The 27,780-nt window shown below is 41.5% G+C and overlaps 1 protein-coding gene across 3 annotated transcripts; it reads right to left on the reverse strand.

The window, feature by feature from the left end:
• Positions 1 to 498: 498 nt before the first annotated feature.
• On the reverse strand, positions 499 to 27,761 carry LOC113156344 (carbohydrate sulfotransferase 15-like). 3 transcript variants are annotated; one of them, XM_026351421.1, is made up of 8 exons: positions 27,504 to 27,761; positions 10,999 to 11,589; positions 9,578 to 9,917; positions 6,630 to 6,773; positions 3,939 to 4,095; positions 3,125 to 3,281; positions 1,711 to 1,858; positions 499 to 1,299 (listed from the first exon to the last, which is right to left on the reverse strand). In XM_026351421.1, the coding sequence occupies exons 2-8, from the start codon at positions 11,437 to 11,439 to the stop codon at positions 1,100 to 1,102; spliced, it is 1,587 nt and encodes a 528-aa protein (XP_026207206.1). In that variant the 5' UTR covers positions 11,440 to 11,589; positions 27,504 to 27,761; the 3' UTR covers positions 499 to 1,099. The 3 variants fall into 3 exon arrangements, with proteins under 3 accessions (XP_026207206.1, XP_026207208.1, XP_026207207.1); XM_026351423.1 differs by lacking the exon at positions 27,504 to 27,761 and adding an exon at positions 17,569 to 21,075; XM_026351422.1 differs by lacking the exon at positions 27,504 to 27,761 and adding an exon at positions 11,714 to 17,163.
• Between the last annotated feature and the right edge of the window lie 19 nt (positions 27,762 to 27,780).

A 27,780-nucleotide genomic window follows, 5' to 3' on the forward strand; every position in this document is an offset into this window, starting at 1 on the left:
ACAAATCCTTTTTCCTGTACAAATGGAGGCAACTATATTTGTTTCTGAAAGCAAACCAAATTATCTGGATGCTGTTGAGACTACACAAATTGTCTCATGCTGTTCTAAGTACATGAAGTCCAGTTTATAGCTGTACATTCTTAAGTTGTGTCTGCCCTCTTGTGTAGAGAACTGGTATCTTCCAACATCAGCACATACTGTGCTAATTCAAGCTGTACATTAGTGGTTGCTTTATATCTGTTCTTTTATTATTAGCTGTATGCCTTTGCCAGATTAAATAGCCCTTAGTGCCAATCACAAACAATCTAATTGGGCATGTTACTAATCGGTAATTGTTTGGTGTTTGTGACAAACTTTCAACAGAGGGAGGAAGGAGAGGAAATCATTATGAAGGCGTGATTAACATAATTACATGGCTGCCTTTCAGCAAACGGACTCATTCAGCTTCAGTCCAAAATAATTTTATAAATAATTTAAACCTTTTAATCTCTTTTAAACTCTTTTAATGTCTTAATACAGAACATCCCTGAATACATACAGTTGCAGTCTATATTTTCAACATTATTTAGCCTTTGGTGTGTCATTATTCAAAAAGGTGAATGATTGCAACAACATGTATTTCCCAGTAGGGGGTGCTGTTACTTCACTAACCCCCACTATAACACTGTAACACTATTGGCAAGAGGTGCAGTGCAAAACATTTTGATCTCCTTGGATATATTTCAGCTGTGTTGGAGGGAAAAATAACATTAGGCATCATCTTTGAATTAATCAAACCAAACTCCAACAGATAGCACAGGATTTTTTTAATAGTTGTGAAATCACTATTTAGTTTTGTACATCTGGTCACAAAAAAACAGTCGAGACCTGGTCACATTTCTTCACTCACTGTCTCTCTCTCTCTCACACACTCTCACACACACACACACACACGCTTGTGCTGTTTTCTATCTTTGATTCATATCTGCTTTTATAACTTAAAAAATAATTTAAATAAAAAAAGCATTGATCTTCATGGGCACTTGAGAGAGATGAAACTCAAACAAAGGGGCTGGCTGTCATTTTTGTCAGTTTTTTTTTTCTTTAACTAGATGAACTGTCAGAGTTTAGAGTCGTTCTCCCAGAGGAAAGAGTCGTTCCGCAGCACTTTGGCCAGTTTCTCATTAAACGGAGTGTAGAAATCTCGCAGGATCTCTTTAGTGATGGGCAGCATGGGTCCTAAGTTTTTGTCAGCTGGCCTCCTGGTGTTTGACGCGGGGCTTCTTGTGATGTCTGACTCTCTCTCTTTTGTCAGCGGCCCTGTAACACCCAGAAAATACAGTAAAGGAACTTGAAATGTCACTGTGTATCAGCAGTACTCGGAGCAGAAGACTTAACACTGTAGGAGGTAATCACACTTTGGCAGGTGTTGGCAGCTCTTTGTGGCAATTAGACTATTGGGTGAAGTGAGTGAGGCCTAAATAAGAGGTGCTCCAGACTACAGAGCCAAACTTTACAGTATGAACTGTATACCAGGGCAGTAATTGAATACATATGCCAAGGAAAAGTTGTTCCTTTTCATAATGCCAGTGGAAAAAGTACTAAAGTTTAAAACTGTTGCTTATTTTTTAAATGAGTGGGATGTCTCTGACATGCATTTATTAACACACACGACTGTCTATCTGTATTTTATTAAGAGAATTCATATGCACGTATGTGTTGCGGACGTACCCAGGTTAAGGAAGTCAAAAACTTTGTGCATTGTATATTTCCTATTAGATGCGTGGTCTTCCAACCTCAGGACCAGAATCTGTTCTCTGCTGAAGATGGTCAGCCAGTCCAGTAAGTACACAATGTACAGACCAACTTGCAATCTGACCTGAGGGCACAAAACAAAATAATCAATGTGAGAAAACAGAGCCCTATCCAAGAAACCTCCTCCTCAGCTGAGGGACACTGGGGTTTAACTACTTTCAGGAGATGAACAGGGGGAGGGAGGAAATTCCACCACCTCTGCTATGCATTGAGCTAGGTAAAGCTTGGTACCGTGTGGGCATTTGAATATGTGCTGGTATCATATGGTGTTAAAACCTGCATCGCTACCTGTCAGTGGACCAGATGCTCACTTTATTTCTTTATGTTTTCATCCATTATTGTGATGTATTAATTGTAGGTTTGGACTGTATATCTTATTTTGATTGTTTACACGATCTAGCTTTAGTTACAGTGCAGCTCAAATAAATTGCTCACTGATCTTCTATGAGATTTCATATCTGCATGTAGTCTTATTGTGGTTTAAATTATTCTACAATGTTCAGAGTAGGTGTAAACAAAATACCTTGTTCCTGAGAAAGGAATTAGTGTATGTAATTTTACTTCTTTAGCAAAGCTGAAAGCCCATTCATAATTAATGCACACCAGCCAGGCTGGCGACTTCCTTTGTTAAATCGATTTCGTAGAACAATGAAGGTCAGTCATGTTCCCACACTGGTGTTTGTCTTTTTTTCCCCATTCTCTCTCTCATCTGAGCTCTAAAACTTCTATCAAGGAGACACAGGAATGAGAGACCACTGTAAGGCCCGCTGTAATGCTTTGCACATGGTCTAATAAGTCTGAGGAGATGTTAGTGGATGGACGACTCTGCCAGTGGCAGAGAGTGAGCATGCTCTCAGGGGGCCACTAAGCTTGTCAGTAGCGGAGCAGGACCTCTGAATACAAGTCAGCCTGTAGGGGGAGGCAAAAGAAGACGGGCTACTTCCCCCCCTTTCCCTTTCAGCTAGTCTGCCTCCAGCCATTGTGATAAAAGCTGGCCAGGGGCCGCACTCTGGGGCCCTTCACTCGCTAGCACTGAGGTTTAGACTGTTTTGTGAGAAAGAATGGGGTTCACGCCACTGGTAAACTAAGTCTTGTGGTACAAAGAAAAGCTCTAGATGCTGCACTGCTCTGTGGTTTAACAGTGTTGCCAAGCCTTTTCATAAAGCAGGCCTGCAAGCTTTAGCATGTGCTAATGAAGTGGGGATTTCACTCCATCTGTCTTTTTCACCCCTTTTCTATTTCTTTCTTCCCACCAGCTAATACGCCGGTCATTAAATGCTTGGTTTCTGCAGGGCTGTGCCACAGAAGCCGGAAGGGAGGGTCTACTCACTGGCATGGCATTGTTGACAGTAGTGTTGTACACACAGGAGCGCATTGTGTACTCTGTAAGGCACCCCTCGAATAACTGCAGCGACTCTGACACCTTCTCATGGAAGTCCTCTGCAGATTTATTGGCAATACCAAAGTAAAGATAGTCAGAGTAGAGCCTGCAAGACAACAAAGAGGAAATGTCTCAATGTTTTTAATGTGTTTTTATCTATTTCTAACTTTTTAAACTTTTATCCTATCAGCATTATGCTGATCATGCACTAGTGATTCTAGTGACAAAACTGCTAGTGCCAGGATTTAGTCAATGTAAACACTTCATTACGATTCAGTCTGAGGTGTTAGACGGTGTCTGTATCGTGGAGATGTCTACATTGTAAACAAGTCTCACCTAATAAAAACGGCACCGTTAATCTAATTGAGCATACGATTCATTTCCACTAGAATTGCTTTTGGGAAAGGTTGCACAGGCTGTGATTTGACAGAGGCAATTACAGGGAGCATGTTCGGCAAACATTAATAGCATAAAGTGATCCCTGTTTCAACAGAATGCCTCATAGACATTTAACAGCGAGCTCTCCAAGCGTCTGATAAAGCCGTCATAGCAATATCTGTGTAATGTTAGATAGATCTGGGTAAAAACTAGATCTTCTGTGACAACATGTCTTGTTTTTTTATAAACAGGGTAAAGACATGTCTGTATCTGCAGGGTAAAATGTCCTGATGTACAAAGGAGGCAGCATGTGTGTCAGAACTCTCTGTTGTTGTTCATATTCACCTGGTCTGAATATAGAATAGGAGAAAGTGAAACAGCCCACCTTTCCACTGGATCCCTGAGCATGACTATGAAGCGGGCGTCAGGCTGCAGGGCATGGATGAAGTCCTGGATGAGGAAGGGTGGCTCTTCCTCTGTGTTGTTGTCATAGAAATACACCCAGGCGTTGTTATCCCACATGGTGGATGCACTGGCTTCTCCTGCACAACACACCCACAGTGGTTTAAATAAAAACACAGACGCAGACCACCATGCTTGTGCAACTTTACAGTCGTGCAGAGACAAACCAAAACAAACATATACAGACACAATGTTTTTTGTTGTGCTTTGTTTTTACAGGATTTTGCTTAGCATGCAATGTGGTTAGATGTAGGTTGGACATTGTTTCCCATTTTGTATTTTGATATCAGATTATTGTTGTTTTTGAGCAAACACACCACATTTTTCATGTTCCCAGCTTGTTAAGGCATTTAGCCTTTATTCTGTTCAATGAAATTGTGATGGACTAATTTTTACAGTGTTTTGATCAATTCATTAACGGTTAAATCAAAAAAAAAAAAATCAGATTTCAATACTGAAGAGAACTCAATTTCTTTGTCCTTCTTTAGAAATAGATTTGCATTTTAGTTCACAGTAAAGAGACACATTGACAGTACAGATAATTTAAATTGGAAAGAAAACACAACACTGATCCCTCCGTGCATGTAAGAAAACAGTAAATCATTTGCTCAGTTTTCACTTTGCAGAGGTCATTTTTTAAAATCCAATATTCCCCTGGAGTTTTCTACTATTCTGTATCTGCACAGATTATGAAAAATAATACAGATAGATAAAATTTTAAAATTGGCAAAAAATGAACTGTAATCGCCTCTAAATCAAGACTGAACCCATCCAACATGCACAGCATGTTCCCAACACACATGCAACAAGTCAATAAAGAGAGAAATTCTAATTCTAGTGCACAAACTAAAAAAAAAAAAAAAGCATAATTACATCTCCAGCTGTTAGCGTAATTGTGGAACGACTTCGATCCACACAGTGACAGCTCTGGTGCTCATAAAGAGTCTCAAACAATGTGTGCAGAAACTTTATCAGGCAGTGCTAAGACATGATATTCAGGATTCATTAGGCTGTCTGTGCCTTCATTATGCTCTTATCTGTGAAGTGAAGCTGTGATGTATTTGGAGGGAACACAACAAGGGCCTTATCTGCCTTCCTTCCTCTGAAAAATGGATGATAGGACCTATTTTGTGTAACAACGGTGAGAGTGGAACAGGTTCGCTGCTAATGCTGTTATCACTGCAATGATATACACTGTGATCATGCATATTTCAAGGTCTTCATGTTCATTAAGAAGGGTCTATTTAGGACAAATGGAAGGGCAAGACTGGCGTGACTCTGTTGTTTCACAGTGGCTTGGTCTTGGCTGGCAGTTGAAGGCAGTCAGAAGCCCAAGATCCTGGCCATGGGCCTGTCCCTTGCTGGACTCTCCCAGGACATAGTGTGAATACTGAGTAGGACTTTGGCACGCTCCCTCCTTACGAGGATTATTTACTCAAAGAGTGAAACAAAACAGGGCGGCATGCTAAGCTGCGCTCAATGCACCAACTCATTCCGGTGTGAAAAGGCTATTGTTAAAAAACCTAAATCAGTTATTCTTCGCAGCTGAGCAGTTCTTTCAGATCGTGTTTGGGTGACGGGAAAAGACCGAGACAGATGGAAGCAGAGGGGCTGGAAGCAGGATGTGCAGATACAGAAGGAGGTTTGTAAGACTTCTCCACCCCGCTGTGGATATTATTGCTGCCCTGACACAAAAAAAACAATTATTCCTTTCTACAGCACTTCAGTGAAGTGGCTAAATGAAGCAGAAGGAAGTCCAGTATTATTAAGCTGTTACAGCCTCTCTTTAGGGCTGATTCACTGGCTCTCTTAAAAATCACCATCCTTCTCCGGAGTGAGAGTGACTGCTGCAGAGCGTGGCCCATGCCTCAGCCTCGCTACCTGCTGCTGTAATAGCAGCTTTGTAATATTGGATGCAAGATTAAAAGTGAAGTTCCAGGCAAGTGTCTGCTCACCCCGAGCCAAATGCTGTTGACTGCAGCCCGGCGAGGGCGCGTAGTACTGTCAGTCCACGTTGCACACACAGGTCACAGTGCTGATGCATGATCTGAGTAACTAATATGATTCAGCAAAGGGAGGGGAGCTAAACCTGTTCTCTGACATCATGTGACACTGTGACAAAACAGGAAGGCTGAACACTGGAAAGGAAATGTCTGTGCTGATTACACTATAGTAGTCAGTGTTTGACGCATCATTTCGGTTTATCCTTTGGCTTCCCACTAACATGTAATTCTTAGATAATCATTCTGTCACGGGCCAGTGGTTTTTCAGTATAATAGACAGATGCTTTAAAAGCAGCTTCATGTCGTAGGGGTTTAACTGCTGCTTTGCTTTCTTCGTGTCAGAAGCTGTGATTGAGATTTACTGTCTTGGTTACAGGCACGTAAGAGTAGAGTTAGCGTGAAATCACGTTTAAAAAGCGCTCTCTGGGTCTGATTGGTCTTGAACAGTTGGACGAAAATATGCCTGGATTATGTTCAGACATCAGTACCACTTAATTTTTACAGATCCTGTATTTACTGGATAACTTTAAGGAAAGGCGTACACAATTAATAAAGTATGTGGAGAAGGTGTCCTGTTGTTATCATTACATTTTGTACATGCACCGTTTTACCTATGATGATGTCAGGGTGGCTGGGGCTCCCACTTGCATTTGCTGTGAGGTTTCCCTGGATTTGGTAAGCAGCCTGATCAAATAAGTCCAAGTAGTCTTCGATTGGGTATCGATCATGGAAGCCCTCGCTGAGACGAATGATACCTGGTGGAGGAGGAAGACAGGCTTAGAATTAGGCATACTAACATGTTTTTCTATCAGCTCAAGATAGATGTGGATTGATCAGCTATGTTTTTATTCCTGCCTGGCCTCTTCGGCTTAGATAAGGATGTCATTAGGATTTCTATCTTGTCCTGACTGCAGATTGGATTGCTATGATAAACTTCAAATTCGGATCCAATTCAAGTCCAGCAGAGAATACTGTCCATAGTTTTCTGTGTTTCCAATTACTGGCCAATGACAAGCTTGTGCTTTAAATGCAAGACGGGCAAATGTGTTTTCCATCTGAGCTGCTGTGGTGTGCAATGTAATTACAATTTACTAGGCAATTGCGGAGATTCATTGTAGGACTTAGAAGTATCCATGCACTATAAGGATAATGAGGTGATTCAAGCATCTGCTACATTTAGTGATGCTTTGGTGGAGTCGTGGTAAAACACCTTCCTCTAGTTAGCAGGAAAACATGATTAGAAAAATCGAGTAAACCCTCTGAAGCATGCAGCCTGCATCATTATTCATGCGATGGAGCTGGTTTGTTTCATTCCAGGAGTTTCTTTTTTCCATCCCATTACTTTTTGATACGAATTAACGTCCTAAAACTTTCAAATAGCCTTTGTTTCTTGATTGTACCGCATATGACGGACACATCTGCTTAACATTCAAACCGCTCTTCTAAGAAAGCGATCTGGCTGAGGTGGCATCCAATCACCTTTTCACTGCAGCGACGGAGTGGAGCCTCCGGAGAAATAAAAAAATAACGAAAAAGGAAACAAGACTGTTTGAATTGAGGGTGTTTTTCAAAGGACATTATAAGAGAAAAGTGCTGATTAGCAGCACGTAGCACTGAGCACTAGAAGGGATGGAGAGTAGAAAAACACAGGGAACATATGTCCTTGGGATACAACTGTATTTGCTGCTATGCAACATCACAAGGCTGCAGAAAACACAGGCATGACACAGACAAATTAACAACTCCTCCACATCCAGCAGCTTTATGAGGTTCAAATAATTACTGTATCAACTCAGAGAATTTCACGCAGACTGATCAATTCACCAATTAGGTTTTGTGGGTCTCAGAGGGATTAGGGGCATAGTCAACAACTGGATAAACTTCAAAAGGATCCCTTTGGCTGAGATAGACAAGCCTCCTTTGATATTTGCGGTGAGAATTTGGATGGATTTTTCAAAAAATGTGGCCAATACTGTTTGTAGCAGCCTCAACAAGTAGTCTGCCAAAAGCCCTGGTGAAATTATTAAAATCATTTAGGAATTTTAGACAGGCAGCTTCAAGCAAAACAAAATGTATGTATCAGTCATTTCTGAGAAGAAGAATGGCGCTCATCCTCATCCGCGGTGAGAATTCACCATGAAAACTGAGCCCTCGTGCACCGACGTGATAGTGTTTTTAAAGGAGAATTATAACATTATCTGTATGTACGCGTCTTTCAACTCAGTTTAAAGTCATTATCTAATTTGCTTTTGATTTTGTAATCAGAGTTGACTTTGAACAGGGACATCAGTCAAGAGGCAGATCAGTGCCCTACAGTTTATCTGCTGCTCTTCACTTTTCTTTTTTTATTCCAGTATTTCACAAATGCACACACACTCATTAGTGACACACATCCACTGACTCACTCCTGGTGCCTTCCGTTTGAGCTGCTGTAGCGTCTCCATTATTCATGAGCCTTAATGGCTGTCTCAGTTATAAAGGAAAACAAAAAAAAGTGTGTAGGTACTGGGGATGATGTTTCATTTTATTAGAGAGCGAAAGCAAGACGAAATTAGAGTCGTAGCCTCCAGAAGTTCGAACTATTACTGCTTCTCTGGACACTAATTATCAGTTAGGTTTCAATTTGGAGAAAACAGATCTTTCTGAATCTGTAAAACGAAGCTGAACTAGAAGCTGGAGGAAGGAAACGTTTGCACTGGGGAGATGTGTTGCAAGGAATGAGAGCAACGTGAACATTTGCAAAATATACAGGAAACAGTGCGCCCACATATGTGGGTTCTAAGTGAACGAAGAAGCCATGTTTCTCAAGTGGTTTGAAAAAGGGACAAATCTAGTACAGTTTAGTATAGATGCTTCTGCATATAGTCCTGGTTGAGCTGTTCATGAGCATCTATACATCAAGATAGAAAAGGTGGCACGAAGCTATAGTGGTATAAACAGGCACAGAATGGGGAACAAAAGATGATTAGGATTCAAAATGTTGAATGGAGGAGTAATAAAGGCTGTAAATGCACTATTAGAGCTGTAAATTTGGAGCTAACAACTCTCAGGTATGAAATACACCTGAGTTTTCGGTCTATACTCACGCACATCACACGATGGGAATTAGTTTCTGTGTTAATTGCACTGGGAAAGTGAGCTGACACATTTTACCCACGTCACTTTCAGGACTCACATCCAGCTAGGTGCTGCATTTAAAAAAAAAAAAAACTATTGTGGTTACAGTTTTTGGTTTATTTGATGTAGAGAAATCTCAGCTTATCAGTGAGAAAGTTTCAGTCAATAACCTAGAGACTTCTCCAATTAACTGTAGAAATGAAACACTTTAAGGTCTTTACTACACTTTACCACGATCTACAACATGTTAACAAAGTTATAATGGGGAGAATACAGGAGATAAATTTAATTATTGTTATGAAACAGACACGTCTGCCTTTGAGGATAAGATTCCTTCAAGCTCCCAGGAGTGTGGCTTTGTCAAAATGATATAATGCAGAGTCACATTTCAAACTTATTTTACAAAATTTCTCATGTCAAATCATATTTTTTTTATACTCACCAAACCTCTTACGGGTCCACCAGTGTGGCTCTTTGAACGTGGTGAACTTCACGTCCGGGTGCAGCCTCAGTCGATCATACAGATCCGTCGTGCCACACTTTGGTTGCCCAATGATGTAGAAATAAGGAAGGCACCGCATACGATAGAGTTTCCCATCACGGTGAAACAAGTGTTCTTGAAAAGTATTCCTCAAGTGCTGAAACACAGTCCGGAATCGCCTCGAATAGCGCGCGTACAAGTTTGTCCTGTATGGGTCCAAAGTGATATTCCCAGTGTATTCCTCGTACCAGCAGGGGTTCTTCACACCCGGCAGAAATTTGTGAGGGGTAACAGAAAACATCTGTAAAGGAAAAGACATCAGACTGTGTCAAGTGGCTGTGTCACTGAAGCTGTGGATGTTGAACTGATGGTATAAGTATAAACATATTTGCAACTTGTCATTTGTGTTATTTGTGTTTAACAGGAAATGTAATCGAGTTGCAATTAAGTTCCTCACAACAACATATTTGTTATTGCAGTTTAGTTGTGTAGAACATCATTAATTAGGAGACTGGGTTGCAGGATGGAAGATCAATATGTTTATTTCATAGATACATTAAAGGAAGAGGTTTTGTTGAAACAATTTCAAAGCAGCCTTCATGTAGACACAACATCTAAGTGGAATCTGCACAAGATCACAAGACGTTTGCATTTTCTGGTGATCAAATGCAACAAGGGCCTGTGTTACTGTGATTCACTCAGGGAACGTGAGAAACAGCTACTTTAAGGACAATTAATGCCAGATCCATCCACAGTGGTATTGATTGTCCTACAGCCGCACTCTCCCTTTCATTAGCATGTTCAATAAGAAATTAGTTACGTTGCAAATAACCCTGGCGCGAGCCATTATCATTAGGATTAACAATTAATTGAACCAATCTTTGAGGTGAGAAAGCCATGGGGCCAGAGTGTTTGAAGACTGTGGGGATGACTTTGAGCTTTAAATCCCTCCTGAAAAAAAAAAAAGGTGGGGACATATGCAATTATCTGGTGCGACATGAAGAATTATACAAGGTTTTCAGAACAGTTTTATCTTTTAATAAATGAAATTAGAAGCTGCAGCCAGTGGGGAATTGAACCAGCATAGATGTTCTGAACCCTGTGTAGACAGCATGGAGGCATGAATACTGATTTGAATAACGTTTTCACTTAGCATTTAATTACACTTCAAGACACATCTGAGATTGTCAATTAAAAGCAAGATCAATATCAATCTGGCCCGTGTTTGTATTATGATTAAATTAGAGCGATAATATTTACACAGTCAAACACTGATGGATTCATTGAGGCAAACGGTCTGATAATAAATCTAATTTTGATTTTGCATCTTCTGGATCTTTGTAATGATAAATAAGACAGATATACAGCAACTTTTGACTCACATGTGGCTCACTGTTCATCAGCGCCTTAAGCTCTGGAACCTGCCGGCGGCTTCGAAACTCCACCTTGGATGTGATTGACTTGACCACCAGCTTGATATGTGCATAGTCCTTGACGGAGGAGAGGTTAAAGGCAAAAGGTCCTGGGCTGACCAGGCTGCTAACATGGTAGGGAGATGGGGTGAGGAGAAGGCCTTTCTTGTCTCCTGTCAGAATGTATGAAGCCATGATGAGGAACATGACGGCCAACCCAAAGAGGAAACTGTAGAGACGGATCTTACGGAAGCAGCCCAGCGTGCTCCAGCGCCTTGGTATTTCCCGTTTCACCTCCAAGACCGCGAAGTGGTTCATGGGCGTGTCATCCACCTGAAGGAGCAACGGCCTCTTGTGGTAGTCGTCCATTGCCGTGCCCAGCAGGCTGTATTTGTAGTCCATCTGTGTCATGGTGTCAACAGCCTGCGAATCCCAGGTGTGACAGCTCAGACACAGGAAGGCGTTAGGAAGCAGGGGCCAGGCAGACAGGAGGTTTTAGAATGACATGCGATTGCCATGATGGGTTGCTGAGAACAGCCCACTTCATCCGCTGACGCCTTTCTAGGAACAGAAAAAGAAAATGACATAAAGAGAGCTGTCAATATTGACTCACTGTGCACATGTGGGCTGATGCAGTAACATCCCAAATCTTAAGAAATATTTGAAGAAACTCCTTACTACCTACGTTTGTCTGTGTTGCCGAGCCTCCCACATTAAAATGACCCATGAGAGATGTAAGATTTCAAGTATGAGCTGGATTCAGAGTCGTGGCTGACCAGTGTGGAGCTGAAGGAACCTGTGTGTTTCTGCAGTTGTAGCAACACAACCTCAGACTGTGATGAGCAGGAATGAATTCACAGCAGAGAGAAAACTGAAAGAATCTGTTTTGTTGTTTTGATTTGTTTTTTTTTTTTCTTAATGTCATTTTAATCATGACTAATATGACAATTTTCAGCTCTAAGCTACTTTCACTTCCACTTTGTTTTTTTATAACTTCCTTCTACACTTCCTGTATAAATCAGACAGCACAGCAGCACCCTTTACACCCTCCATTATCTACGTGCATCAGAATCACAATGTGGAGTGAGAGATAAGGGCGAGAGATGCACACAGCCTAGAAACTGTGATGCTGCATGTCAGACTCTCCTGGGGAGAGGCACAAATATTACAGATACTCGGTTTGGACCAGAGAATGTATTATATTATCAGAAAATGGCATTTCTCACTATGAATTCACAGGGATCAACAGTCGCCTGCAGATAAAAAGAGGGCCAGTGTCTAAGGGGTGAAAGAATTGGGGATCTTTAATGATAATGTTCCTGCAGCTGCACCGTTTAGTTTTATCCTTGAGGCTTTCTTTGTGACTGGAGCTGAGCCAACACGATGAATACAATCCAGCATAATGATGACAAAAATTCAACAGACTGAGGGTCGAGGACATGTTTCAAAGGTAGAGTGGGGTGTCTGTGAGTGTGGTTTAGATGTTCACAGTTAAAACTGTATAGATGCAGCCACAAGATTGGCATAGTATACCTGCAACCTGTCCCTGCCTGCACACAATGTACTGTAAGGTAAAGGTGCTATGGAAATAAACCATCGCTCCAGCTCACGGCTGCTGATATTGTCTTTCCCCATCCCCGCTGCCCTTCGCCCACACCCTTCACACAATTGTAAATTTGTGGTGCTTGTGGAAGAGCTGAAAACAGGATGACTGGAGAGCTCCTACCTCCCTGCTCGAGCAATGTCATTTACCCCCAGCTGTGCTCTCACCGCCACCCCACAGCAGCAGTCTCTCCGGGAGACAGGTGGAGAAATAACAAGCCCTGCTCTGGAAAGACAGATTTTCCAGCCCTCAAGAAGTTCGTCTGACGGCGACTTCAGTGAAAAGGCAGGCTTTAAAGAAAACTGGACTCGCTCCAAAAAGCTCAAACCACAGTGAGATTTTAATGTTGTCACTTTTAGCCAAAAAATCCAACCTATCCTTAGAAGCAGGATTATTTTTATCACTTGCCAAATAAAAAAATAAATGATGATGGCTGCTTCAATTAAAGTTTGCCCACACGTTGCAGATGGTGCTTCTCTTGCATTAAAAGTTTTTTAGAACAAGCTCACGTACAATAGTCTGTAATGATGTTTTTTTTTTTAATGTTCTCAAACTTTTCAAAGTGATGAAAGTCAAAAACACTAAGAGCTTTGCTTTTAACAGAAATGCAATTACTGCAGGTCAAATGTTATGTTCCACCACAGCTATGAATTGTACACTGTGTAATCAAAGCCCTAGAAGAATGAAATTGTCAGGGTGCTGCTCTGGTAACAAGCTCTCTTTTTGCTGTTGTTAAAGTTTGTATGCTGATCTTCAGTCATCATGCCATTAGCCCAGGCATTGACCGGCATTGACTAGACAAAAGGAAGAGGAGGGCGTGAGGGTTAGAGATGAGGGCCGAGAAGTAAAAAGAGAGTGGAGAGATGGATAGGAACAGGGGAGGAAAAAAGACGTCATTAACGAGAGAATGACACTCTCAAAGGGACTCGCATCTAAATCAATCAATCATCTTCAGTAACTGTAGCAGTGGGTGACTGGCAGCTTGACAGATCTGCTATATTCATAAAGCAAATACATTGCTCCTGTCCATCAAACATGATGAAATGGCTTAACTAGAACACAAATACGTCTGCAGAACAGTGGACAAATATGGCACACGATCGCACTATCTACTGTAACAACTTCTAAATCTGTTATAGTAAAAAGCAGAAGACAACAAGACGTGTTTCTGTGCCTCTGATCACTATAGAAACAAATGTCTGTAGCTGGGATTTATTCCAAGTATGATGGGTAATACATATTTAATCAATTATATGTGTAAGCAGATAAATATTTGGGTTGCTATGAGCTAAAAACTGCTCCTACAAACGGAAATACTCCTCACTTAAAGAGTCTTCAAGTCCAAAAGGATAAGTTTCCTCTCAGTGGGAAAAGATCACACACGAACCACACAGATAACTCAAATTCATAATGATTGTAATTAACTTCAAAGACACTGGCATCAGTGGTAATGGCCTGCATGCTGTGCTGATGGGTACCTCCCCTGTGTGGCGCAAATGGAATTGCCACAGCCTTAATAACTCATCAGTGAGACCTCTTCATACTGCCTACCCTGTCATTCAGAGAGCGATCAGTAAAATAGGCAATCAGACAGATTTGTTTAAAGTGTGCTTTCCACTCTGCTCCTGCCTGTCCATCTCCACTCCGGATAAAAAAAAACGAACCAGTCTCTCGGAGCAGCCGTTAATTGCTGTTCTCTTCTGTACTTTTTCTCGTCTGCTTAAGAAATCTTTTCTTTGTGTTTATCATCATCGATACCGGATGATTATTTGTGTTACGAGCCACGGTGAGGGGCGGACACATTATCAACAGTTGAATCTATTATTGTAAACCGCTATTATGCTTTTTGGTGAAGCAAATCAAATTTCAAAATTGTGATATTCCAGCTTTTCTCATGCTGTGAAAATTCCTTTGCTTTGGCATTGATTGTGAGATAAGAATGGTTGAGTGGTGCCATAAAAAAGGTTGAGGAATTGCTATTCTGGGCATTTCTTTAGTTTAATTGTTATATTAAAATGTCCTAATCCCTCTTTATTGTCTCTTATTTGTTGTGTGTATTAGTTGGAATGTATTTTCACCATTACTTTCACTGTTTAAACTTTGAATTGCATTAAGTTGCAGGAATGTTGCAATATAAATCAGGTTTATTGATTGATTTGAGCAGCGAGAATCTTGTTCTGCTTTTTTCCAATCCTATCCATGATCTGTGGTTGTAAAATATATTATTTATACTAATAAATGCTCCCAAACAACAAAAATGACAAAAACACTTTAATCATTCATTTCTTTAAATCACGGTGGAGAGCGATGATCGCACCTGGCTGCAGAAGGAGTGTGTGCAGTGGAGAACACGCTGTCCTACTTCCTCGGCTCTGTGGTATTTCAAATAGAGGAAATTAATTGCATGGCCTGCTGATGGGCCTCAGAAAAAAAAGGTCTTTTTTGTTTTGATTCAAAGCAAAGCACCAGCTCTCTCTTTCTCTTGCTACAGAGAACTCAATGCTCCACATCACAGAAAATTGTTGAAATATCTTAGTCAGCCTCACAGATCTCCGTGCGTTGACGTCTTCTTCTTCACTGCCTAAACAGATTAAAGTTGTTGTTTTTTTCACTGTGATAACATTAAACCATTTACATTGGGAAGTCTGCAGAATCCTCTAAAAAAACACTCCATAAGACAAGTCTGTCCTCAGAGAACCAGAGTAAGGAGATCTATCTAAATGTCAGAGCATCTTTTATTATTCAGCGCTGTTTACATTGCATGGCAGCTTAAAGTTATCAGCAGGAGCGAAAGGCAGATGAGTGGTTACGTTGGAGAATGGGATGCAGTGGGATGACCTGATCTCAATTACTGTACCACAAAGACTAGATGAAAAATTGATAAAAGACAAATTAGTCACTGGATATTTAATTCATAATCATGAGTTGAATCAAAGATGGATAGAGGAAGAAATCAAATTTTCATAAGGCAAACAGAGGAAACCTGTTCATACTTGCTTGATGCACAGTTTGCATTACAAACAGTACAGACAGTATGATGTTTAGAGTAGGTTATGTAATACTGAGTGATAAACAAGTGATTATCCCTGATTCATTGTGCAGGTGTGTAAAGTAATACAGCACTGTTGCCTCCCCACGCAGATGGAAAACTAGAATTTGACTCTGATATCCGTGACAGAAGTGAAAACTAATGAACACAAGCAGAGGATGTACAGCATGAACAACAATCTGCAGGTCGTTTGGCTTCACAAACACAATGCCGGAAAAAAAAGCTCCATAATTTGCCTCTGTTTAAGTTGAGATGGAATATAAAACATGGTCACAAAATGAAAGAATGAACTAAAACCCTGTGATGAAGAGACTTGGGAGACCTTGAGAATAGAAAAGCACATTTTGTCCACAAAGTCCTTGTGCTGTGTGCAGCTGCCCGGGAGTACCCTCGACCTACTCTCACAGACTGATTTCAAGCATCCGCTGTCGTACTAAACAGTTTATCATACAAGTAGAAGCCCATCCATCAAGCATTCAAGCATTTTTAGGACCACGTAGAGATTCTCCAAAACAAATGAGCTGCAAAATAAGGGAATAAACTACTTATGTTTCTGTTCAGATAGGAGGAATGTCAGTGCTGCAGTTCTCCTTTACGTCTTTTTCTACACGTGACTGATGAGCTGAATGTAAAAGCCAACCGAAGGGCTGCAAACAACACATTTAGTGTATGCTAATTTCTGAGAAACCATCTGGACGACCTTACAACAGTGACCTCTTGATATTTCCAAGATACGGGAAGTGAGTTTTGGTGGAAGTCCACTAAAAACACAGGAAGCACTGCTGAGGTCAAGATGATAGAATCAGTCAGAAGGGAGAACAAAGCGTGGTGTCAATGCTGTGTCAGCTTGAAAAAAATATTTTTCCACAAGGCCACTCAACATAATTAAAGTTCAGCATGAGGCCACTGCAAGAGTGGCACATTTGTGAGCCTCAGCCTGACATGTGACACTGCCACAACGTCATGATTGGTTAAAAAGGGTTGGTGAAAAATAGCTGCAGCTGACACCGACATCGCCTCCTCAAGTATCGAGGGTAGTTTAACTTGCCATGGAGATCTCTACAAACTGTGGATAAGTCCATCTAGTCCTAATATGCCGTCTGTGTGTTGTTTGTCAATGCCTGGGGTTGCCTTGGTAACCACATGTCTGGTCTGTTACTACAGCAAACAGTTAATCAGCAGCTGCTTTGGCAGAAATGCTTCAGACGAGCAGCATGTGTTTAGGTTTTAGAGTGCAGCCAAACAAATAAGTCATTCACACTGTTTCAGTAAATGCATCAGTGAATGAAGTGCAGCGGTGCAGCAGGGCACATTGAAAGGTGTAATGTCACCTGCAACTCTTCACGAAGCAGCTCGCTGTTGCTGTGCTCCCTCCAGAAAATGAAAATTGCTGAAAATTATTTTGAGGATGCTGTGACGAATAATTGTCTGTGCAAACCAGTTTTCACCTAGATACTTGTATTATTATTTTCCACATTGAAGAAGGGCTAGCTGAAACTGTCTACTCTCTACAACCCCACCCCCACCCTCCCGTGATCATTCTCAATAAATAGAAGGAGGCATCTCATTGATTTGACCTTCTTTCTTATTGATTTTTTCAAATCCCATTTTAACCATCAAAATAAGTGCATGAAAAAAAAAAAAAAAAAACAGGAGAATCGTGAACCTCAACTGTGGAGTATGTATTTAAATAAAGAAGAAATCAATTGGAAAAAACATCACTGGTGGGAGTAAATGAAGCGAGAACCAAAGCAAGCTACTGAAGTGTGAAATTAATCCATAGGCTTATAGTACACGGGAAACATCTGGAAATTAGATTGCACCGGTCTGCATCTCTATATTGTAACACAAAGCCTACTAATAAAAGTGCAAGCATGAGCCGTCTGACCTGTCAGATATGTCGCTTCCTCCTCTAATGCCCCCAAGGACTGCAGCACAATCCAATCACGTAAATGACACCATGAAACACAAGCAAGAAAGAGAAGATCAGTATTCATGTGTGAGTCAGAGTGGATTCAGTGGTCAAGTTATCCAGGGAGTGAAGTCATCCATCACATTCCCCCAGATCACGCACACTGCTGACCAAAAGATCAGGATCTAATCTCCAGGAAGTGAAGCAGCAGGCACCTCAGGAGACCAGAGAACCTGGCCGTGACCCGGCTGAGGAGGCACCTGGTTAATTATCAACGCAACCCTTAGACACACTCGCTGCAGATCAGGGAGGTGAGGAACATGGCCTCTGCCCTGGATTCACAACTGCTGCTCAGCTGGGAGCTGGTGCACGTGAGTCCCAGTTCAGCACTTAGTTCCGTCTTATCTTTTATTCATCATTTTTAATTTCACCGACAGCCTCACACAGCTAGGACTCCTTCTGAGGTGGATAAGTGCTTATGATGGTGTCATTAAAAGCTGCAGAAAAACAATTGCTGTTTAAAAAAGAAAAGCTCTGCAGCAGTACAATGAAGCTAAATTGGCTCTGACGACGATCATTTAGGAGATAAGAGGAAATGTGAAGGTTCACGTGTCTTTTCTTGCATGGCAGCCTACTTTACATAAAATTATAAAAATAAAGCAATGGTAATTTTATTTGAAGAGCTGCATCTCAAACACAATAAACAATCAAGAAATTCTTGTGCGAATGAAAGTGAGCTTCACATTTGAGGAGCATATGCAAAACAGTGCTGCTCGCTCAGGAGCTTCCAATGAATAATTTATCAGGATGAACTTAGATGTGATGCATCTGTAACTTATTATCTAACTTTAGAAAATTTATACCCCATTGAATTCAAATAATTCTGGAGACATCCTTTCGTGTATTTCCATATTTTCTCTGCTGCTTCTTTTATTTTTTTGTGGAACAGTGAGCAGTGATCTTTCAGTCGCTTTAATTCAGCTCCTTCGTTTTATCCTGCGTCGAGCACTTTGTGGCAGCGGTCAGACGTTGTTGTCTTTTGATGTTGGTTCACTGTCACATCTTTATGCGTCACGCTGACAGACGTTGGGATGTAGGTTGAAATAAAAAGACGCAGCAGAGTTTCAGAATGCTGACTGACAGAGGAAAGTTATTGTAAAGATCTTGTGTGTGTTTGAGGGTGGGGGGGGGAGCAAAGTGACCGAGAAGTCGTGAAATATCACTTTGATTCATGGTTGCTGGGTGCTGTGTAGGCGGCTGTTTTTGGGATTTGTCAAAGATGTGCCAATTGGTTTCTCATCCCCTTGAGGTCCATCTCTCACGCTTTAATTCGCCAATAATGTGGGTGGCAACTGCAGCCTGTTACTTAATATCACGCACCAACAGCAACTCAGCAACGTATCTGTTTTCCAAGAAGGTGGAGAGAAAATTAGGTTTCCCACAGACAGTGCAACTCCAAAGAGAAAGTGTCTACAGATCAGTACTTATAAGAATAAGAGAGACACTCAAAACAATACTTAAAGTTGTCCCATTACCCAACCTTTACATCTTTGAATTTGTTCAACACTCCGACGCCGACACCTGTTCCTGATCGACTCCTCACTCTCTTTATGAGACCTGACAGGCAGCCTCCCTACATGTGGACCAAAGTTCAATATGCTGTTAATCTTCCTTTTTGACAAGAAGCAGACAGACTTAGGGGAAAAGCAGTTGGTAATTAATCCAATGGGAATGTTTACGGTTTTCAGTGAAATGCCTCTGAACCCACAGAGCAGCATTAATGGCTCAGATTCAAATTAGCTTGCAGAAAATGGACGAGAAAACTGTAACACTCGTATGACTGTAACACTTTGAAGACTGTATTTACGCCTTAAACAATGCTGCATGTTGTTGCTCTTTGACGTTTTTAGGACACATCTGTAAACACTGTTATGTGCTCGGCACTTCAAGTTGGTAAACCGCTAGAAAAATGTGACTTTATGGCACATCTGTGTAACATATAAATACAGTATGTATTTTGGTAAACGCTCTCGGGGACTATCACGAGAGCCTGTAAAGTCGTGAAATTTGTTCCATAGATCAAAGTGCTCGGGATATGTGTTGCCTACAGGAAGACGTAGAGGTTTTAGTGGCCATAAATGGGCAGTAAACATGAACAGCTGATGCTGGGAAAAACAAAACCGTAAATGTTTTTTTGGCACTGTTTGGTTGATAATTCTTGCATCTGTCAAATGTCAATTATGCATTTTTAGCCATGTTAGCAGCTTGTAGCACGTTTTCACCTGACAGTAGTAAAATTATACTTAGTAGTGATATTCATCGGCTGCAGGCTTTAACAAATCAGTTCAATCATAACTGTTTTGAAATGAATGACACTTAAACCTACTTAGCACACACTTTACAGCTTATGATTATAGATCTTCTGCATTACATATCACTTCTAATGCTTGAAGTTAACACAATAGTTGTAATGTATGAGGGTGTGACTAGGCTTTAGTTGTGTTAGATACAATTGGGATGTGTTTTTTTGTAATTCATCGTTCTCAGTAGACACATGACGAAGACAGATGATGATAATGATACCCCGTACTCACCGTACACTCTTATATAATAAGCTGAGATCACTGAAGACGAGACAGCCAAATAAAGACACTTACTGTAAGAGGAGCTTGTTCGTTAAATCAAATGAGTCGTGAGAAAAACTTTCTTTTTCTGTATCTCTCGTTTCTCAACCATCATCAAATTAGCACGTTTACTTATCGGGCTGTGGCTAAAGCAGAAGGAAAACTTGAGTATCTGCCCAAAAACAAACTACAGTCTTTCTCAAATCCCGCAATTGTGAGGAATCCAGGTGCAGTTCACAGAAATTCAGCTTTTCTCTTCTCATACAACATGGATGCTTTGAATGCCCTGTAAAGAACCAGCTCCAGCTCAGCCAACTGAAAAAAAAAAGTTATTAAAGACTGCACTTTTCCACCTGTGACTTCTGTATATGTGACGATGAGAAGAAGCCCCGCCGGCTATGTTGTTTTCAGAGCAGCTGGCCTTCTTGACGTTCTCCAGGAGACGTATAGTAATCCTTGTGCAGTCACCTTTCACACCTAGTTAACAGTCAGAGCTTCGTTTCTAACTGTGCTGAGCCTCCTGCTAGATAAGGATATGTGCACGGATAGAGTCCTACGACTGCCAAGAAAACGTGTGAAATAACAAAATGTAGGCTATTACCAAGTCGGCTGGCTTATTGCTCCGCCGCTGTGGAGTGGGCCTGATGCAAAAAGTTTTAGTGAGGCTACTCGAGGGCGTCCCAGCGGATCCATAATATTAACTTGGCCTGTGGATTTTTAACTTATAAGATGCTGTGCTTTATCTTTTCCCTGCTACATTATACATGTGACTTCGCAGTAATGAAGGCTTGGACAAATTCTCTAGGCTCCTCTAGACAGGCAGGCAGGTTAATTCTTCATATTAAGGGTCATCATAAAAATGTCTTATTTTAATATGGAGTAATCCTCCATATTGCATGGTATGTTCATTTTTAAGGTTGCCAGTATACTTCACCTCTCACAGTGTAATGTGAGTGTGAAGTTGAGCACAATTCACGATGCATGTCCTTTTCAATATGTTTTGTAAGTACAGAAAAAAAAAGAGTGTAATCATACCTCTACCCGTTTGGCCACGTTGTGACAAATGAAGGGAGGGGTAGAGGTGTTCGCATTACAGCAATACATCCATCTTGCAAAGTGTAAAAGGTTCATATGGGCAGCAGCTGCCTGCACAGATATAAAACTCTCAAATTAACTTGGCAAGGATAATCCCACAGAACGATAGCTGCAGCGATCAAACAACATTTGCACAAATTCTTTGAGATCCAGGCCAGGTTGGAGCAAGTATTCTTACTGCCAAAAATATAAACAGCCCTGCATATACATCTCCCATTTATGCTGGACATTTCAAGGCTGTCTGGTAAACAGAACTCTATGTTGACCTTTGAACTCAAACAGGCACACAGCTAGGTGGCAAGTGCATGCTAGGTTTCTTCTGTTTACCAGTCTGAGCTCCTGTAAAGTTTAAATGAACCCAGGGACCACGGCTGCTCACTGACGCTTAACCATATTCTCAGTTACATTATATTAAATGTAGTAAGCAGAAATGATATGCGTTGGTGGCTCGGTGATGAGGCAGGAAAGTGGTCTGTGTGAAATTATCATAAACAATCTCAGTGGTTTGAAGGTCATTCAAAAAACACACGGTGTGCAGTAAAGACAAATGGCCGTGGTATTGAAAGGCTTCACGGTTGCTCATTTAAAAGGAGTAACCAGAGGTTATGGGAAAATGAACACATCTCTCCTGCAGAACATTGCTGAGGTCCCCAAAGGTCTGTGTTGAGGCCCATTAGAGTGACATCTGGAAGACAGATACTGGAGACACACACACACACACACACACACACACACGCAACCACTAATAATGGGTCTTTCTGCTAACCTAAGGGATTCCATGGCAACACATGACAGCATCCATAATTCGAGGTGCGTTAAATATAGATTTTAAAAGTCATGTGCATAAACAGTACAATGAATATATTTCAAAGAACACAGAAATGATTGTTAGAAAAGCAATATGACCTTCCAACAACTAAATAGGAGGCAACACCCATCCCATCTATCCCAGCCTCCTCCCTGACTGCGACTCTTTCTGCAGCAACATGCTTAGGGAATGTCAGGTATCAGGTTGAGGTGAAAATCAATTTAAAGCAGGGGATGTGAATGTCCCACACAATTTGTGGCAAATAGACAGGGTGCTGAATAAGCTATCAGCAGCTCTCTCTAGCGATGGGCACATGGAAAAACAATTACTGCATTACTTTGATATGTAAGCAAACTGACAAGGATGACTGAGAATGGTCAGTCACATTCTGGAGTTATGTTGCATATCGTGTGTGTGTGTGTGTGTGTGTGTGTGTGTCAGAGAAGAGGTTTGAAGTTTGACACAAATTGCAGCAATTGGCCACTAAGGGATTATTCTAAGTATATTAATTGGCTTTCAACTCATGCAGCATCTCCTTGCATCATGTTTAGCACTAATAATGCAGCAAGATCAGTGGTGTATTTAGTAAATGGGGTATTTACATAATTGTAAACACATAATTTTCTCTGCATGAGTAATATGATCATCGCACCAAACAGCCCCATCAATTAAACTACTAGCTGCAAAAGAAGGCTCTTCTCATTCACCAAACTCTGTCTATATGCCACAACTGGGTACAGATGGTGAGGGGAATAAAAGCCATTTTAGTTTCCCAAGCATCATTAATATCAGCAATGACCCCCATCTTGGCAGCAATGCACAGCAACTCTGGGGTACGAGATTCACCTTCCCAATCAGCACCGCGAAGTCCCAGCTTGTTTTCCAGTTCACACACAGTCTTATTAGACAAGAGTCCTGCATATATGTAACTATGAAAGTGTTTCATTTGTGTTTTCCACTTTCATATTGCTTATAGCAGCCTTTGAACGACTTTTTCAAACCACAGAAAAAGGTTCACAAGCCCCAGCACTGAATGAAATGTTGGGCCTTATAGACTATAACCAGTCTCTCACAAGTGAAAGACAATACAGTATGTTAGATAGTGCCTTGCTTCCACTTGTTTACTAGAGCCAATAACACTGAAGAATGCAGGTCAATCACCAGATAAAGTAGATTAATGCCTATCAGTATGTTAGCTTAATCACTGGGCGCTCATCAGTCAGAATGACAAATAGCCTTGGAGCGCTGCATAACAGAAGCAGCATCTTCAACAGTGGTTGCTCCCCCAGAGCCACACAAATCCTGTCTAGTGATCCACTACTCTCATCACGAATACATAACAGAACTTTATTAGAGGATCAATCCATCACTGGGTCCCTGCATGAACCATTATTTTCAAAGTCCAACTCCTACACATTCAGCACAGCTGGATCCCGTCTCCTGTACGGATCATTCAGTCTAAAACTGGAGCTCGCTGTCATTTAGATGTGAGCTTACAAAAACAGCAGTCGGTCCGTGAAACATTTCCCAACAAAAGGTTACTGGTGACATTTGTAAAGCTAAAGATGGAAACTTTAAAAGGTAACATGGGCTTTGATAGGCTGCTGGATAGCCTAAGAGAGCAAAACAGCATCTGATGGCTGTAAAAAACTCTATCTGCTTACTGATGAGGTGGAGATATGTATCCACTGCAGTTGATTTGAAATGAGCAGTCTTCATTTTAATTTCCATCCATCCATTATCTTAACCTCTTTTGCTGTTAAGGGTTGCGGGGGAGCGCTGGAGATAATCCCAGCTGTCATTGGCAAGAGGCTTGGTGCTCCCTGGACAGGTCAGCAGTCAGCAGGGCTGACACAGAGAGACAGACAAAAATGAACACTCCCATTTACACCTACAGTCAAGCTACAGTCACTCTCAGCCCACGGTGACATTGTCAGATTGATATTTTTTTTCCATTTTAACAGTCTCAACCTAAATATTTACAATAACACAACGGTAGGACAAATGAGAGGATTCATAAATAAGTTAAAATGACAATTTGTAAAGCAGCAATGTTCAGGTAACTTTCCAAAATCTGTCCAAATGCTGGCAGAAAGGCTGCAGAACGCCACCAGGTACAATTTATAAATAATAAACGAATAATAAATCACATGACTTAGAAGAAAATGTTGGTAAAAGAAAAGTGTAGGAGAGGTTGATTTTAAAATCTTGAGAGAAACGGAGCAGTTAGCTAACCCTGTTTGTATTAATGTTGCCTGCATCTATGTGGGTTGATGGTGGGGGTCGATGGTCTATATGGACCCCATAGGAGCCCTGTGGAGCCGCACACATTGGCCCCTAATGCGCACGCTTGACACTGAGTTTCCTGCAGCAGTGACTGAAATAAAATACCCTGAAAAGAGAGGTCAAATGGTTTCGTATGAGGAACACAGTGTGCGGCTTCAGGCGCTCAGGCCGAAAAAGAGCAGCATCCCAGAGAAGGGGAAAAAAGGTGTCAGAGTTATCAGAGCAGGGCCAAAATGTGTGAGTCACTGGGAAAACGAAAGGGCACAGGGTATGGGACAGGAATGGACAAAGGTTTTGGGGAATGAGATACCAAGGCAGTGCAGCAGCCTGCGCACAATGTCTCAAACAAACCTGTGTTCTCGCAAAAGACAAATGAAGAAAATGTGGAACAAGGAGGTTTGCAGCAAACCAGGCCATGCAGTGCAGCTTTTATTATTGCTTCTGTTTGCTAGTTAATTGTGATGAATTATAATACAGCCAAAGCCTTGACACAATATAAATCTAGTTCCAAATCTACATTTTTTTCTGAGATTTATGGGTGGCAACTAAGAAGCATTCTCCTTTTGGAAATGAAAACTGTGTGAATAAACATTAGCACCAGTGTGTTAAATCTTTGTGACATTAAATGCAGGATGGCAGAAGAGTTCACAGGAAAGTCTTCATCTGGACCACAATTGTCTCCACTAATAAAAGCTGCTCCACTGCACAACATGCACTGTGTCTGCTTTGCAAATTACACAGATAATCCAGTTACAACACAGGAACAAGACAGTGAAATAAGACCTGCTGATTCACTGAAGCCTCCTCCAGAAAATGGGGAAATAAAAGCCTCTGAACTTCACCTTTCGAACTTGTCTTAATCGAGTCTGAGTTTCTGGATTTGTCAAAACATGAACTCATGTTTTATCGCTGTCAATGTGTAATGACTCTAAAAGGTCAATAGTTCTGTGCAGGTTTGTTGTCATATTTTCCCCAGTTTTCACAAAGTGACCCCAGAAAGGTAATTTAAACTGAATTCAGTCAGATTCTGATCGCCTTCCTTTGAGAACTGTTCAAAGATTTCAAGACATCCCCTCTTTGTCTGGGTTGCATTAATTAAGAACATCTAATGAAAAGCAGTAATGGAAAATGTATCCTACAAGCTGCACTTCCTGCTGTGATCATATTTGCATGTAATCAAAGTCGGGTTCAACTTTAACATCTTTTTTTGTAACTGATGAAGGAGTTGTGTTAAAACTATTATTATATATTTGTGCCTCTATTTGCATGCTGTTTTTTTAACGTTACACAAAGACCTGCTTCACATGCATATTTGATGTGATTCATTGTTTATGTACTTCTTTTAAATGCATACTTCATCAGCTCAACACAAAGCCACAAGTTAAAGCTGCATCTAAATCAAGAATGACCAGCCAGAAATATTGTAGCTTAACTTATCTCGGACAGAGCAATTCATCAAAGTGCTTCGATAGCTCCACAGAAATCTGCGGTGGGAGAGATGAAATGAGCCCAAACACAACAGAGCGATTGCGAGAGGCCATGCGCGCTACACCCAGTCATGGCATTTAAATCATTCTAATCATCCATCCCACTCACTGTATAATAATATATTGCAGTGAGAAAAAAGAATCCCCACCACATTTACAACGCCCACGCCTCAGCTTCCTACACAGACTCTGTGTCAACTTGCAAGCAAGGAGCTACGCACCTCGGCACATACATGCATCATTACAAAATATGAGCTTTAAGCAGTCTGTCATTTTCATTATCAGTTCTTTTTGAATGGTTATTTTACTTTATGTGACGTAATAAAGGTGAAAATTCCCCATCTCTTCGACTAAGCTCACTTCCTGTTAGAAACTCTAATGGTTTAATGTGCTGGCAAACACCATGTGCTTAATTAAAAGCTCAAGAACAGTAATTAAAAACCCTTATGTTGCTTTGCACATTAACTTGTTCTGCTTGAAAGTAAAGAGAGGGCGAAGGGGGAGGTTAAAGTGATGTGATGCACCCTGAGGGCATGTCTCAACCATTAACCAAAAGTTAGAAGCCCTCCCATGAATCCATATCTGTGTGATAGCAGAGTGCAGATGTGTCTTGAGATGCATTTACATGCAGCTCAGCCTGGCGGGGAAGCTCTGATCTGCAAACTGTTATAAGTTTAGGAGTCAGTTAAGGATGCTGTGGTGTGAGCTGTGGGGAGTTTAATTAGCAGGTCCTTTGATGGCTCCTCAGACCCTGAGCTCTGTAGACCTCCTAACATCTAATGGTCTGAATAGAAACTAAGGTGTGCAACCAAACGGAATTTATGAATAGTTAAAGAAAGAAAAGCAAAAGTAAAGAAGACAATGTCTCTTTGTGTGTCGTATTTGCCTCGCAGCGGTCACTGGTCTATTTTGGTGTCTCAGGTAGGACAAAGGGAAGAGAGGACCGCTCCATCCCACCCGAGGCTTCCCCTGCGCTCATTGGTCAGCAGGGAATCCTTTTGTTTTGGCTCTCACGGTTGAAGAGCCTTGCAACGCATCTCATGAATGGAAGCCAGATATTCCCGCACAGCCACAAAGAAAATGAGGCAAAAATCCCAAATGGAATAAAAAAAATAAAAAAAATCAATGCTTTGCAGAGCTGGTGGCGACACGGGTTGATTTCCCCGGTATTGATTGATAACAACCGCCCCCGTTATTCATGCACGGGATGCAAGTGCATGTGCAGCTCACTTTGCAAACAGCAGCTCTTTCTCCCACTTTTACCGTAGAAAACTGAGTCAACTCTTGACTGGGGATTAGACTTCATAGTGACCCATTCATTCTCTACGGTTAGCGGGCGCCGCTCCGCTGAAAGGAGCCCGTTATGTTGGCGACGTCTCCGGTTTTATACAGGGCACACACACACACACACACACACACACACACACAGTCAGATCACCCCAAACTTTTCCATTTCTGCCCCGACTCGCACCAGAGACACAGTCATGCAGCCTCCAAACCGAGGTCATGAACTCCAAGGACAGGAAGCGGACGGAGACACTAACAGCAGCTGTTTTTGCGACGCACAGCACCTCAGTCAATCACAGCCTACAGGGTGAAATAAACACCTACCATGAGTTCTGTTTTTCTCACACGACCTCCCGGATCGAACTACTTCTCGTTGCCGGCTCGTACATTTCCATTTCGGACACAGCTCACGCACTGAGAGGCGTTTGTAAGTCCGCGTAATTATGAATCCGTCTGCGCTCCGCTGACGGCTCCATATGAACAAGTTGTTGTGGACTCAGTGCGCTGTCACAGCCTCTCTCCGTCCCTCTTTCTCTTCTGCTTCTCTCTCAGCTTGAGAGAGAAGGTGAACAGTGGGAGTCAGCCTCTCTCTCTCTCTGTC

This window comes from Anabas testudineus, chromosome 19, assembly GCF_900324465.2.
Source record: "Anabas testudineus chromosome 19, fAnaTes1.2, whole genome shotgun sequence".
Lineage (NCBI taxonomy): Eukaryota > Metazoa > Chordata > Actinopteri > Anabantiformes > Anabantidae > Anabas > Anabas testudineus.

What these genes read in the sequence shown, in the direction of transcription:
- LOC113156344 (XM_026351421.1), bottom strand. Translation starts at nt 11,439, where the DNA reads ATGACACAGATGGACTACAAATACAGCCTGCTGGGCACGGCAATGGAC. An exon ending in CTGTCAACAATGCCATGCCA is followed by an intron (nt 1,859 to 3,124) that starts GTGAGTAGACCC and finishes TTGTGCCCTCAG; the next exon opens with GTCAGATTGCAAGTTGGTCT. An exon ending in TTTTGACTTCCTTAACCTGG is followed by an intron (nt 1,300 to 1,710) that starts GTACGTCCGCAA and finishes TGGGTGTTACAG; the next exon opens with GGCCGCTGACAAAAGAGAGA.